This window comes from Mustelus asterias, unplaced genomic scaffold (assembly GCF_964213995.1).
Source record: "Mustelus asterias unplaced genomic scaffold, sMusAst1.hap1.1 HAP1_SCAFFOLD_626, whole genome shotgun sequence".
NCBI classification, from domain to species: domain Eukaryota; kingdom Metazoa; phylum Chordata; class Chondrichthyes; order Carcharhiniformes; family Triakidae; genus Mustelus; species Mustelus asterias.
In genome coordinates this window covers 206,280-221,652 of record NW_027590575.1, presented here as the reverse complement: position 1 = coordinate 221,652, position 15,373 = coordinate 206,280, and the positions used below count along the sequence as shown (strand labels likewise).

The window sequence follows — 15,373 nt, the reverse complement described above, 5'->3', positions numbered from 1 at the left end:
GACTTTAAACCGGGATGTTGGATTTATGTCACATTATCAGTAACCCCCACAGCTTGCCCCTGGTCTTGCATAATCTCACCAGCTGTTCTGTCTGGAGACAATACACATCTCTTTAACCTGTGTTTAATGTTCCCTCCAACCACATTATCTGTACCTTTTAAGACCTGGCTGGCTGTAGAGATTTGCATTCTAATTAGTATTCTGTAACTTGATTTCTGTGTCTGTGCACTGTTGGAGAACAGACAACCACTCCATCTGACGAAGGAGCAGCACGCTCCGAAAGCTTATGGTATTTGCTACCAAATAAACCTGTTGGACTTTAACCTGGTGTTGTGAGACTTCTTACTGTGCTTACCCCAGTCCAACGCCGGCATCTCCACATCAGGCCTTCCTAGGGACAGGATTTGAGTATAGGGATAGGGATGTTTTGCTGCAATTGTATAAGGTCTTGATGAGGCCCCACCTGGGGTATTATGTGCAGTTTTGGTGTTCTTATTTGGGGAAGGATGACCATGCTATAGAGGGACTACAAAGGTTTACCAGGCTGATTCCTGGGATGGCACGTCTGTCGTATGCGGACAGTCAGTTAGAATTATATTCACTGGAGTTTACAAGAGTGAGAGGGGCTCTCACAGAAACTTATAAAATTCTAACAGGGTTAGACAGGGTAGATTCAGAAAGAATGTTCCCAATTGTGGGAGAGTCCAGAACTAGGGGTCATATCTTTAGGATAACCTTTTAGAACTGAGGTGAGAAGAAATTTCTTCGTCCAGAGGTTGGTGAATGTATGGAATTCACTACCACAGAAAGTAGTTGAGGCCAAAACATTGTCTGATTTCAAGAAGAAATTAGATATAGCCCTTGGAGCTAAAGGGATCAAGGAATTTGGGGGGAAGGGGTTATCAGGATATTGAATTCAATGATCAGCCGTGATCAAAATGAATGGTGGAGCACACTCGAAGGGCCAAATGGCCTACTCCTATTTCTAGTTTCTCTGACAATTTAATCTCTGCAATCAGTGGGGCGCTCCATATCCACGCCTCCCCAGCACTTGTTCCAGATCGAGTTGTGAGGGATGGCTGCCAGGAAGCCTGTGACAAGAAACTCCTAAATGATGTGGAGAATAAGTGTGTCTTGTTGCCTGCATTCCCACAGATGGCCTTTCATCATGGTCACCACCCCTGCCTAGGAGACTGTGGTAGCCTTAGTGAGAGCCACCTCATTCCAGAAGAGGAGGCGACAACTGTGCCGCAAGACAATGAATGATCTTCTTTGGACAGTTAGGGTAAGCCTGTCTCTTCGTGTCTCCCACTGCAACCCCTTGATACACCCTTCACATCTTCACAGGGATCCCTCACCCAGCCACCCCACGGGTTCCAACACAGGCGGCACGGTAGCACAGTGGTTAGCACTGCTGCTTCACAGCTCCAGGGACCTGGGTTCGATTCCCGGCTTGGGTCACTGTCTGTGTGGAGTTTGCACATTCTCCTTGTGTCTGCGTGGGTTTCCTCCGGGTGCTCCGATTTCCTCCCACAGTCCAAAGATGTGCGGGTTAGGTTGATTGGCCATGCTAAAAATTGCCCCTTAGTGTCCTGGGCTGCGTAGATTAGAGGGATTAGCGGGTAAAATATGTAGGGATATGGGGGTAGGGCCTGGGTGGGATTGTGGTCGGTGCAGACTCGATGGGCCAAATGGCCTCTTTCTGTACTGTAGGGTTTCTATGATTCTACAATTATGTGGACCTCAGCACCCATTCCCTACCCCCCCACCCCCACTCCCCATGTTCTTCCCAGTAGATAATATGCTCCTCACATCCCTGCTCCCACTCAAGTCCCACACGTGCCAAACTTCATCACTATCTAAACCAGCAGGACTCCCATCTTCATTCTCCCCATCTGTCTCACTGCAGAATAAACTTAATAAACTTGAGCATAACCGCCATGAGAGGGCACAACCAGCCGGAGACATGTCCAAGCTCCGGTGCCTCATGCCCTTTGGGAAGTAGCCCTTGAATTGGCTGGTGAGGAGCAGGAACGCACCTTCGCAGAGGGCGAGGTGGGGGCAGCAGACAAATGTGGGAACCTTAAGGCATGCAGTCATGGTTCAATCCTCAAGTGAGTAAACTTGTCCCCATCAGTTACCCTCCATGATTCACTAATGCCATCGCTCTTCCCTTGCAGGGCAGTTACAAGCCCAGACCGTTCTCATGCTCTCTGGAGACCAAGACAACAGCAGCTCCAAGGGAGGTTTCTCAGAGACCAGCATAGAAAAGGTTTCTGTCACCTGTACCCTCCACCAGTGCAGATACTCACACTTTGGTAGGATTAACCAATACATAGACTTCTGGGCCACTCACTAGTGAGCACCTGACAATGGAAGATCTATAGCAGGTAGAGGCAGGACATCCCAGGGAACTGGCACTTAGAGGTATGCTGGAGCCCAGGACTCTGCTGAGCCCCTGACCGATTATGTGTTCCTCGGTCCTATCGTCCCAGAGCTGCTAGAGCTGTAAAGGCAGAGTCATGAGAATCAGGAAGGGAAGACAGCATCCCTTCTTGTAATGCAAGGCCAACTGGAGGAGTCCCATTGCCTTTTGTCCAAGGAGATAGTGCTGTCAGTCTGAGACAACAAAGTCAACACTGCTAGGGACGACATCCATAGTGGAGAGCTTGGTGCAGGATGTTCACTCCTATACAGCACTTCATCCCTGTGCAATGTAAGCATGGCAGCACTATGTCTCTCCCACCTCCCACACTGACAATGCAGTCAAGCTGCACTGCTGCTGGAACAGGCCCCCGCAATACCATCTCCCACCCCCAATACCATCTCCCACCCCCACACAACATCAAGTCTCAGGTCTCTCATGTCTGTCAATCAAGGTGGCACAGTGGTTAGCACTGCTGCCTCACAGCGCCAGGGACCCAGGTTCGATTTCCGGCTTGGGTCACTGTCTGTGTGGAGTTTGCACATTCTCCCCGTGTCTGCATGGGTTTCCTCCAGCCGCTCCGGTTTCCTCCCACAGTCCAAAGGCCTGCGAATTAGGCGGATTGTCCATTCTAAATTGCCCCTTAGTGTCAGGAAGTAGCCCTTGAATTGGCTGGTTCTTGGATCGGGTTCCATGAGAGGCCAGGGGGACTAGCAGGGTAAATGCATGAGGTTATGGGGATAGGGCCTGGGTGGGATTGTGGTCAGTGCAGACCTTATGGGCTGAATGGCCTCCTTCTGCACTGTAGGATTCTGTGGATTCTATCTACCTCTTGTGATGAGGAAAACAAGGACTGACACTTGGCACCTCATAACATTCAAGGCTTTGGGCCAAATGCTGGTAAATGGGATTAGGTGAGATGCCAGGTGTTCCTCACACTTGATGGGCCAAAGGGCCTCTTCTGCATTATATGATTCTGTGGTTGTCCACACACTGCGGCCTGAGTGTGGGGTTCAAATCTCAGCAGTTGTTCTCCCCCATTGAGAGTGTCCTCAGGCCTCATGAGTTTGGGAAGCACATCTTTCCCGAGTTGTCCACTCTGCCCTTTCTGCCTGGCCTCTCATGGAACCCGATCCAAGAACCACACAGTTGCCCCCAGATCTGACACTCTGTATTCACCTCCTCACATCCACTTTCCAGCTCTCGCTCTGGAAGGACACCCCCTCAGTGGTGATATCGACACAGGCGCAGCAAGGAGGACAAGGGCAGTGTTGCCAGCATGCCAGCCACCAGTCCAAAGGTGTGCTTGTTAGGTGGATTGGCCATCCTAAATTGTCCCTTAGCATCAGGGGATTAGAAAGGGTTATGGTGTTAGGGCCTGGGTGGGATTGTTGTCGGTGCAGACCTGATGGGCCGAATGGCCTCCTTCTACACTGTAGTGATTCTACTCCCTGAATGTCCAGTTAGCCTATGGCCACTGGATAAGCATCATGTGTGTCTGCACAGCAGCCAGGCAGCATGCACAATAGCTTCATTCTGCATAGCTTGGACATCCCTGGGGTCTTTGAGGACCATAACAGGCTGCTGGGATGGCCTGTCGGGACAACCTGCTGCGGTCATAGCTGATGACGCCAATGCAGGGACGCCTGAGACCGATGCAGAGACCCGCTACGATGAGGCCCACGCTGCCACTTGATCCATCAGTGCACTGGGCTGCTGAAGATGCAGTTCTGCTGCCTGGACCTCTCTGGTGGGCCCTTCAGTACAGCCCCTTGAGGATCTCCTGCATTCTGGTGGTCTGCTGAGCGCTCCACAACCTGATGCGGAAGCAGGGAAACATCAAAGAACAAAGAAAGGTAAGGCACAGAAACAGGCCCTTCAGCTCTCCAAGCCTGTGCTGGTCATGATCCCCTAACTAAGCTAAATAAAAATCCTTCTGCCCTTCTACTCTGTCTGTATTCTTCTATTCCCTCCCTATTCATGTACCCATCCAGATGCCTCTGAAAGTTGCTAATGTGCCTGCTTTCACCACCTCCCCTGGCAGCACATTCCAGGCACCCACCACTCTCTGCATGAAAACCTTCCCTCGCACATCCCCCTCTCACCTTGAACATGTACCCCCTTGTAATTGACACTTCTACCCTAGGAAAAAGCCTCTGGAGGAGGAGGACCAAGCAGATGCCCCTGGAGGACAAGGCCAAAGAGGAACCAGAGGATGGAGGAGAGGTGGCTGCAAGTGTCTGACAGGGCAGGACGGTGAGGGAGATCTTCGATGTTGTTAGGTTCTCCCACCAGGAGGCATGGGATCAAGCGGCTCCAGCCACACCCCCCACCACCCCTCCCATGCCCCCTCCCTCCCCCCCCCCCCCCCCCCCACCCCTTGTCCACACTCTTCTGAGTCCCACATCAGTGGTGGGGGCCAGTGACCTCACAACCTTAAAGGCATTTTCGAATGAGCGCTTGGAATACCACGGCTGTCTGGGGTCTGACTCTAGAGCTTGGCACTGGGATTTGTACAACTCTGGCAGTAGGTATCTTTGGTACACACACTGTGGGCAGAATTGCCTCCCTCATGCTGAACAACACTCTGATTCTCTCTGGGCACGGTCGGGGTATGGAACTCCCTGTGGGAAGTGAATCACAGAGAGATGAGTAATAGCTGGGGGTGCAGTAACATTGAATAGTGATTATTTACAGTGCATATTACTCTATCCCTGACTGCAATGTATGCTTTCACCCCTGACCCTACAACTTCTTAATCTTCCGTGTTCTGCCGCTACGTCTAGGTGACACCCCAGGATTCACATCAGAGGTGGAGGTTGTCAGCTGGTGGTTCTGTGGCCAGTGATGCCCTTAGCAGATATCCCTTAGGGAGCCTGGACATGGAGGGCCCCGTCCGACTTTTGGATGTCATGGATGTAGATATGCCACCCTGTTCAGCCCGCTGCCCATGAAGTGCACTAGTGTCAGGAAGGGGGGATTCAGAAGGGTTTGGGTCTCCTGGGTGGAAGGCCTTGGCATGGGCTCCAGGCTCTTTTCTTCCTTGAGGTGCCCATAGATCCTGGGACACTCCATGGGACAGAAGGGCAGCCGGAATGAGCGCCAGAAGCCTCTGTGTCACTTGGTTCTGCCAGCTCTGGAGGCCCAACATTGCCTGCGCCATGATGTGCGAGCCCTCAGCGATAGCCCGCTATGACTGGGCAAAGCGCTCAGATCCCTCCGCATTTGTCCACTGTGACTGGGCCATGCTCTCCAAGGCCGCAACCATGGCCTTCTGTGTCTCCAGCATGCTTCTGAGGCCCTCCACCATGGTCCTCTGAGACTCGGCCATGCTTTGGACCCTACTACCCATGGTGAACATTTCCTGCCACAGGCTTCCCACTGCAGTCGCAATCCTTGCAGTATTGGCCTGGGTACCACGCAATGTCAGCACCATCTCTGCACCTGAAGGTATGGGACTCCTTCAGTTGCTGCAATGTTGCTGACAGCCCCACTTGCAATCCCCAGCTCTGCTGCTGATTTCCAGCAGCTTCTGGAGAACTGATCCCAGCGGCCTGGCACCTGGCTGGGACCCAGCTGTCTCTTTTGCTCTGGCAGACCTCCCTCTGCACGAGCCCTCGGAAGTTTCTGCCTCCACCTGATGTGCATCTATGGCTGCGCTGTGCGCACCAGGAAGTGTTCCAAAAGCCTCACAACTAACACTTCCCACTGGGGTAACTGTATCTGTGCTGGTGGATGGTGTGTGTGGTGCCTATGTCGACTGGTAGGATCTGTCCTGAGTGCTGTCTTTTCTCACAATTGTTACGCCTGAACCATACTTTATAGGAGCAATAGTGATTCACACCAGTGTGACATAATACTGGAGAGGTGGGTAGAAATCATAGAAACCCTACAGTACAATACCTAAGCCGGGAATCGAACTCAGGTCCCTGGAGCTATGAAGCAGCAGTGCTAACCACTGTACTACCATGACGCCCCCATGGGTCCCGGCTTGGGTCACTGTCTGTGTGGAGTTTGCACATTCTCCTTGTGTCTGCGTGGGTTTCCTCCAGGTGCTCCGATTTCCTCCCACAGTCCAAAGATGTGCGGGTTAGATTGATTGGCCATGCTAAAATTGCCCCTTAGTGTCCTGGGATGCGTAGGTCAGAGGGATTAGTGGGTAAAATATGTAGGGATATGGGGGTAGGGCCTGGGTGGGATTGTGGTCAGTGCAGACTCGATGGGCCGAATGGCCTCTTTCTGTGCTGTAGGGTTTCTAAGTTTCTAAGGTGCATTCTGGGAGGGGTTGGGTTACGTGCCCATTTCGCTAATGATATTGAAATGCAGTCAATCTCATGCTAATCACTCTCATACCCTTTCCGGGTGAGAATGGGTGAGATTTGTGCCATTAGAAAGGGGCTGGCAGAATTGCAAACTGTTTGACGGCAGGGAAAAAGGGAATGTTAAGCTCCCATGCTATTCTCCGGCATTGGCGTGATCAAATAATGGTGCAGTGAGGTCGGAGATTCCCTCTGTGGATTCCAGAATTGCGCACAATACTCCAGCTGTGGCCCACCCAATGTTTTATATAGTTCCAGCACAAACCCCCTACCTTAAATTCTGCCTCCGCTAACAACGGCAAGTATAGCATATGCCATCTTCACCACTTCATCTAACTGTCCTACTAGCTTAAGGGTACATGCACACCAAGATCCTTCTGACCCTCATTGCTTCCCAGGATCCTGTAATTCATCATGTATTCCCTTGCCTTGTTTGGCCTGCCCAAGTGCATCACCTCACACTTCTCCGGATTGAATTCTATTTGCCACTGATATCCCATCTGACCAGCTCGTCTATATCCTCCTGTAATCACTATTTGCCACCCTATCAATTTTCATATCATCTGTGAATTTACTGATCAACCCTTCTACATTCAAGTGTAAATCATTTATATAAACCACAACAGCAAGGGACCCCACTGGACATCGGTTTCCAGTCAGAAAAACACCGATCAACCATCACCCTCTGCTTCATGTCACTCAGCCAATTCTGGATCCAAGTTGCCAAATTTCCTTGGATTCAAAGGGCTTTTATCATCACTATCAGTCTCCCATATGACACCTTGTCAAAAGCCTCGTTGAAGTCCAAGTAGACTACATCATATGCATTGCCCTCATCTACACATCTGAGGGGCGATTCTCCCATCCCGCTGCGTTGATTTTTTAATGCAGTGGACCCGGAGATTTCAGCAGGGCCGGATTTGTGTGATCCGCAGTGGGCATCTGGCCCCAAGCACTTCTCTCAGCACCGGAAATTGGTGCGGAGCTGCATTACGTATTCAAGAGGACATTTTAATGTCATTTAAATATAATTAGTGGGCCCGGAACTGAGGTTTCCGGGCCGGCTAGCTTCTTCCCCCTCCCCTCCCCCTGACGGGGGTATTTTATTCCAGCGGGGCTGACAGTGGCTCCCCACTAATGGCGAGCTGGAGGTCCAACCCTGCTGGAGTGAATGGGTGGGCAATCAGGGCCCCCCAGAGGGTTGGGCGGCAGGCGGGGTGCCCCCTGGGCACTGGCAACTTGACAGTGCCAGCCTGGCCCCTGGCACTGCCCAAGGGGACACCTTGGCACTGCAGGGGGGGGTCGACACTACAGGGAGGGTTGGCACTGTTGGGGGGGGGGGAATCAGGAGATTGGGGTTACAGAAGGGAGGGGGAGATTGAGGCTGGGCCCTGGCATGTTCGTGGGGCCAGCGATCGGGCCGTGGGGCTGGCCAGTGATTGAGCAGGCCAGGAGGACCTGTGCTGTGGGTCTGGCCAGTGATCGAGCAGGTCAGCAATTGGGAGGCCAGCAGACAGGGGCCATTGTGCATGTACTGATCTCAGCACTGACAGATTGGCGCATGTGTGGTGGCCCGCTCAGTACTACGCTGTTGGCCTCTCCAGCGGGAATAGGCCCAGCCCACAGATTTCCAACATGATTTAAGCTGGTGCACTCAGCAGTGCACAAATTGTGGGAGATTCTTCTCTGCGCTCGCACTGAAAAAACCAGCATGATTTACTCCAGTTTCCACGCAAATTCAACACTTGGAATATTTTTGAAAAAAATCAGTCAAGTTGGTCAGACATGACTTCCCTTAGCAAAGCCATGCTGACTGTTGTTGATTAATCCCTGCCTCTCTAAATGTAGATTAATTCTGTCTCTCAGAATTACTTCCCATAGTTTCCCCACCACTGAGGTTAGACTGACTGGTTTGTAGTTTCTTGCCTCCAGTTCTCCAGCACCTCTCCTATGGGCAGCGAGGAATTGAAAATTATTGTCAGTATTCCTGCTATTTCCTCCCTTGCCTCAATCAACAGCTTGGGATACATTTCATCCAACCCTGGAAATGTATCTACTTTTAAATCTGCAAGATCACGCAAAATCTCCTCATAGAGTCATAGAGGTTTACTGCATGGAAACAGGCCCTTCGGCCCAACTTGTCCATGCCGCCCTTTTTAAAAAAAACCCATAGCTAATCCCAATTGCCCGCATTTGGCCCATATCCCTCCATACCCATCGTACCCATGTAAGTATCTAAATGCTTTTTAAAAGATAAAATTGTACCCACCACTACTACTACCTCTGACAGCTTGTTCCAGACACTCACCACCCACTGTGTGAAAAAATTGCCCCTCTGGACACTTTTCTATCTCTCCCCTCTCACCTTAAACCTATTCCCTCTAGTTTTAGACTCCTCTACCTTTGGGAAAAGATATTGACTTTCTACCTTGTCTATGGCCCTCATTATTTTATAGACCTCTATAAGGTCACCCCTCAGCCTCCTACGCTCCAGAGAAAAAAGTCCCAGTTTATTCAGCCTCTCCTTATAACTCAATCCATCAAGTCCCGGTAGCATCCTAGTAAATCTTTTCTGCACTCTTTCTAGTTTAATAATATCCTTTCTATAATAGGGTGACCAGAATTGCACACAGTATTCCAAGTGTGGCCTTACCAATGTCTTGTACAACTTCAACAAGACGTCCCAACTCCCATATTCAATGTTCTGACCGATGAAACCAAGCATGCCGAATGCCTTCTTCACCACTCTGTCCACCTGTGACTCGACTTTCAAGGAGCTATGAACATGTACCCCGAGATCTCTTTGTTCTGTAACTCTCCCCAATGCCCTACCATTAACTGAGTAAGTCCTGCCCTGGTTCAATCTACCAAAATGCATTACCTTGCATTTGTCTAAATTAAACTCCATCTGCCATTCGTCAGCCCACTGGCCCAATTGATCAAGATCCCACTGCAATTGGAGATAACCTTCCTCACTGTCCACCATGCCTCCAATCTTGGTGTCATCTGCAAACTTAGTAACCATGCCCCCTATATTCTCATCCAAATCATTAATATAAATTGACTCCTCTCTGTCTATGTTAAATTCTTCAATTATGTAGCAGTCCTTCTCCCTGATTTCTATACCCACATCATCTCCCTCACTAGTGAACACTGACACAAAGTATTCATTATGTCCTCTGATTCCGTAAACAATTTACCATGGTGGTCCTTAATGGGCCCTACTCTTTCTCTAGTGACGATTTTCATGGAGGGTGGGGGGGAAACAGGGAATACCTCCCCTCCAAATGACAGCCCATTAAGCTGCTTGGAGAGCTTGTTAATAGGCAGTGGAGGGAAAGAGGGGAATTTAAATGTTGAAATCGCTGTACCTGAACAGTCTGGTGCATGTTTGTGTTCAGCTATCAAGTTCAATGTGGTAAGAAACTAAACTTTAACTTTTTTTTTAGCCGGCATGTGGGCATCACTTGCTATGCAAGGCTGTGTCCTCAGCCCATTATTATACACCCTATACACTTATGACTGTGTGGCCAAATTCCTCTCCAACCCCATTTTCAAGTTTCAGTAAGAAGTCTCACAACACCAGGTTAAAGTCCAAAGGTTTATTTGGTATCATGAACTTTTGGAGCGCTGCTCCTTCATTAGGTGTGATCACTCACCTGACTTTAACCTGGTGTTGTGAGACTTCTTACTGTGCCCACCCCAGTCCAACACCGACATCTCCACATCATTTTCAAGTTTGCTGATGACACCGTCGTGTGGATGTCAAGCAATGATGGGACAGAATACAGGAAAGGGATAGAGAATCTGATGAAATGGTGGAATGACAATAAGCTCTTCCTCATTGTCAGTAAAACGAAGCAGATAGTCATCTACTTAAGAAAGTGTAATGGAGGACATGTCCCTGTCTACGTTAACGGGTATGAAATGGAAATGGTCCAGATCACCAATAACCTGTCCTGGTCCCTCCACTCTGACGTTATAGTTAAGAAAGCCCACCAACACCTCTACTTTCTCAGGAGGCTAAGGAAGTGCGGCATGTTTGCTATGACTCTCATCAATCTTTACAGATGCACCATAGAAAGCATTCTTTCTGGATGTATCACAGCTTGGTATGGCTCCTGATCTGACCAAGACCACAAGAAACTATGAAGGGTTATGAACATAGCCCAATCCATCATGCAAACCAACCTCCCATCCATTGATGCTGTTTACATTTCCTGCTGCCTCGGAAAAGCAGCCAACATAATCGAGGAGCCCCATACAGCACGGACATACTCTCTTCCACCTTCTTCCGTCGGGAAAAAGATACAAAAGTCTGAGATCATGTACCAACTGACTCCAGAACAGCTTCTTCTCTGCTGCCATCAGACTTTTGAATGGGCCTACATTATATGAACAAAGAAAATTACAGCACAGGAACAGACCCTTCAGCCCTCCAAGCCTGCACCGACCATGCTGCCCGACTGAACTAAAACCCCTACCCTTCCGGGGACCATATCCCTCAATTCCCATCCTATTCATGTATTTGTCAAGGCGCCCTTTACAAGGCACTATCGTATCTACTGCCACTACCTCCTCCGGCAGCGAGATCAAGGCATCCATCACCCTCTGTGTAAAAAAACTTGCCTCGTACATTTCCTTTAAACCTTGCCCCTCGCACCTTAAACCTATGCCCCCCAGTAATTGACTCTTCCACCGTGGGAAAAAGCTTCTGACTATCCACTCTGTCCATGCCCCTCATAATCTTGTAGACTTCTATCAGGTCGTCCCTCAACCTCTGTCATTCCAGTGAGAACAAACCAAGTTTCTCCAACCTCTCCTCAGAGCTAATACCTTCCATACCAGGCAACATCGTGGTAAATCTTTTCTGTACCCTCTCCAAAGCCTCCACATCCTTCTGGTAGTGTGGCGACCAGAATTGAACACTTATTCCAACTGCGGCCTAACTAAGGTTCTATAAATCTGCAACATGACTTGGCAATTTTTAAACTCAATGCCCCGGCTGATGAAGGCAAGTATGCCGTATGCCTTCTTGACTACCTTCTCCACCTGCATTGCCACTTTCAGTGACCTGTGTACCAGTACAGTCAAATCTCTCTGTCTATCTTAAGGGTTCTGCCATTTACTGTATATTTCCTATCTGTGTCAGACCTTCCAAAATGCATTATCTCACATTTGTCCAGATTATATAAAGTTCATCTTTCTCTACACACTAGCTATGACTGTAACACTATATTCTGCACCCTCTTCTTTCCTTCTCCCCTATGTACCCTATGAACAGTATGCTTTGTCTGTATAGTGCGCAAGAAATAATATGTTTCACTGTAACCCAATATATGTGACAATAATTAATCAAATCAAAGGGCCAATATTAGTTATGGATCTTTAATTACTCATGAGAAGGTGGTGGTGAGGCCTTCTTGAACGGCTGCAGTCCAAGTACTGTTGGGAAGGAAGTTCCAATACTTTGACCCAATAACAATGAATGCAGTGTGAAATGATTCCAAGTTAAGATAGTGGGGGTCTTGGGGGGGAACCTGCAGATGGTGGTATTCTCATGCATTTTCTTCCCTTTTCTGGCCTAAGTTCACAGGTTTGAACTTAGAACAGGAGAAGGCTGATCATACATGTTCTACCTATGTTAAAGTATCTGTCAATAACTTTATTTTTGTGGGTATTCTGGGTAATGACTGAACTTTGGGTAACTTGTCTTTCTCTTAATAATTGCATAACAAATTTTACCTCCATACAGAGATTGCAGTTCTGCCATTGATTGGTCAGAACAGATTGGCAAGCCCCTTTTTAAACAGAAAAAAGGAATTATTTACACAAATCTGTTGAAACAGCAGCAAGAACAAGAAGAATCGGTGTGGGACTGGGTGAGAAAGCGAGATCATGAGTGGTTGCCCATTCCGAGGGAGTAAATCGCTGTAAGTTTTATTTTAAGCTTAAACATTTGAGACTGTAATTTTAAAAACCTTTAAAATATATCTGCTCAATTTTAACTGCTATATTTTTTGGTAATTGTGCATTTTTGGACCTCAATGTTGATGGCTATAGGTGTATTTTCTGAGGAAAATCAAACATGGAAATAAATCATCATTAACTGGCTTTGATTTGGTTCTTTTCAGTTAAGGGGCAAGAGTTGGGCACCTCTAATTTGTTGTGTTGGCACAGACAATCAACAAAAACAACTTACATTTATAGAGTGCCTTTAATGTAATGAAACATCTCAAGCATTAAAAAACAACATGTGACACTGAACCAAATGCGACGATATCAGGCCAAATGATCCAAACCTTGGTCAAAGAGGCTGCTTTTAAGAACTGTTTTAAAGGAGCAAAGTGAGATAGAGAGATGGCAAAGGATAGGGAGGAAATTCCAGAAATTGGCAAATTCATGTTTAAATAGATAATCAAGGGCCAATTGGTCTTGTCACTAAGCCATCTGAGCCCCCATAATATGCTGTTCGCGCTCTAAAATAATTCGTGCTGTCATTCAGGCATGAATAGGTAGGGATTTTTAAAGATAATTCTTCTCGGGATGAAAAGGAAGTGTAATTGGGGCCAGTTCCCCCAAGATAGAACCTACCCTTTCGTCCAACCTGACTTAAGCACACCAACCTCAACTCCTCACCCCCCCTCCCTAACTTGCCCAAACCCTCACTGCATGAGACCGCTATATGGCTGTTTCCAGGGATCCATTGGGCCTTCTCTTACTACTGTGTCGCAGTCCGGGCAGTACCCACCAATGCGCTCTTGGTACTACTGTGACAGAGGGAGCTGCCAGCCAACTGGATTAGCTTGCAGCTTCCATGGTTGTGGTGGTGGTGGTGGGGAAGTGGGTGACACATCCTACTGAATGAGGAGCAGAAGTCCCACTCTGTTGTGAATAGCCCACCTGCAACACATTGGGAGGGCCAATGTGGAGCAGATTGGCTCGAAGCCAACTTTCTTCAGCACCCCCTCCCTATAATATTCTGCTCCAAGAGATCAGAATTAAAGGAGCACAGGTATCTCAGAAGATTGTACTGCTGGAGAAGATTACAGAGATCTCAAAACAAGGATATGAATTTTAAAATCAAGCCACTGCTTGACCTTGAGCCAATTGTAAGTCAATGATCTCAGGGGTTAGAAGGGAATGGGTCTTACCGTGAGTTTAGACGGAGGGCCCGATTTTACCAAAACTTCGCGCCCGAAAATCGCGGTAAAGTTGGGTGTCAGGCCTAAAACGCAATCTGCACCTGATTCTGAGCAGATCGCGCCTTTACCAATGGCCGATCCGGGCGCGGCTCCGGTGCGCGCCCGAATCAGCTGGCTCGATGATTTAAATGCATGTCTGCCCCTGGGGGCAGGGGGGGGAATCCCTCCTCGCATCCCTCCTCGCATCCCTCCTCCAGTGGGGAGGAGGGATCGGCCGCAGACTGGCAGCGCCTACCCCCCGCAGGGAAAGGCAGACACGTCACTCCCCTTCTCCTTCCGCCCCCCCCCCCCCCCCCCCGCCCCAGGGACAGACACATCACTTCCCTTCTCCATCCCTGCCCTCCTCCCCCAGGGAAAGGCAGGGCAAGATTCGGGCACCCCTGCCTCTTGAGCAGCCTTGCACCATTTGTCATCATTTTCTAATCTGAACATTGCACAGAATTAGAGGAATTCCCTTTGGAAGATAGTGTCAACGTTATAATCACAGGAACTAAAAACCTGACAGTCCAAAATCTGGGATAATATTTCAAAATGTATATCCCCCCATCCATGTCCATGCCAGCAGAGCTAAGCCCCGCCCACTAGACCGGCGCCAAAAAAAGGCATTTGGACGCGCTGGGGCGCGGCTGCCGGGTTTGGATCCGTTTGACGACCAGACCCGGCACTCAGTCCCGAGTTGGTAAATTCGGCCCCCTGAGTTCTGGATCACCTCAAGGTTTTGGGGGCTGCATGTAGAAGCCAGCTAAGACTGCATCGGAATAGTCAAGTCTCGCGGTAACCAAGGCATGACGAAGGTTTCAACAGCAGATGAGCTGAGACAGAAGCAAGGTTGGGCAATCTTCCAAAGGTAGAATTTAGGCACTCTTAGTGATGGCGCGAATATACGATTCGAAGCCCATCTTGAGTTCAGATATGAGTTTGGAGCAGCAACTGAAAACAATAGTTTCAGTCTTTTCAATATTTAGTTGGAGGAAATTTCTGCTCATCTGATACTGGGCATCAGATAAGCTGTCTGATAATTGACTATTCCAATGCAGTCTCAGCTGGCTTCTACATGCAGCCCCCAAAATCTTGAGGTGATCCAGAACTCAGTCTCTGTCTGATAATTGACCAGTGTAGGACTCAAGAGATCTGGGGATGAAGTAGAGCTGGGTAACATCAGTGTACGGGGGAAATATAGCACTGTGTCTTCAGATAATGTTGCCAAGGGGCCACATGTAGACGATAAATAGGAGAGGCCGAGATAGATCCTTAGGGGACCCCATAGATAATGGTGTATCATACTAGAATCATAGAATCCTACAATGTAGAAGTAGGCTATTTGGCCCATCGAGTCTGCACCAACCACAATCCCACCCAGGCCCTATCCTCATCACCCCATGCATTTACCCTAGCTAGTCCCCCTGACACTTAGGGGCACTTCA

At 48.9% G+C, this 15,373-nt stretch overlaps 1 protein-coding gene across 1 annotated transcript in view; it reads left to right on the top strand.

The window, feature by feature from the left end:
• Positions 1-12,576: 12,576 nt before the first annotated feature.
• LOC144487159 (tryptophan 2,3-dioxygenase-like) overlaps positions 12,577-15,373 on the top strand; it is a 62,369-nt gene continuing 59,572 nt past the window's right edge. Inside the window, exon 1 of the mRNA XM_078205220.1 lies at positions 12,577-12,677. Within this exon, the coding sequence (XP_078061346.1) occupies positions 12,643-12,677 (35 nt within the window). The 5' untranslated portion in view covers positions 12,577-12,642. The remainder of the gene's footprint in view (positions 12,678-15,373) is intronic.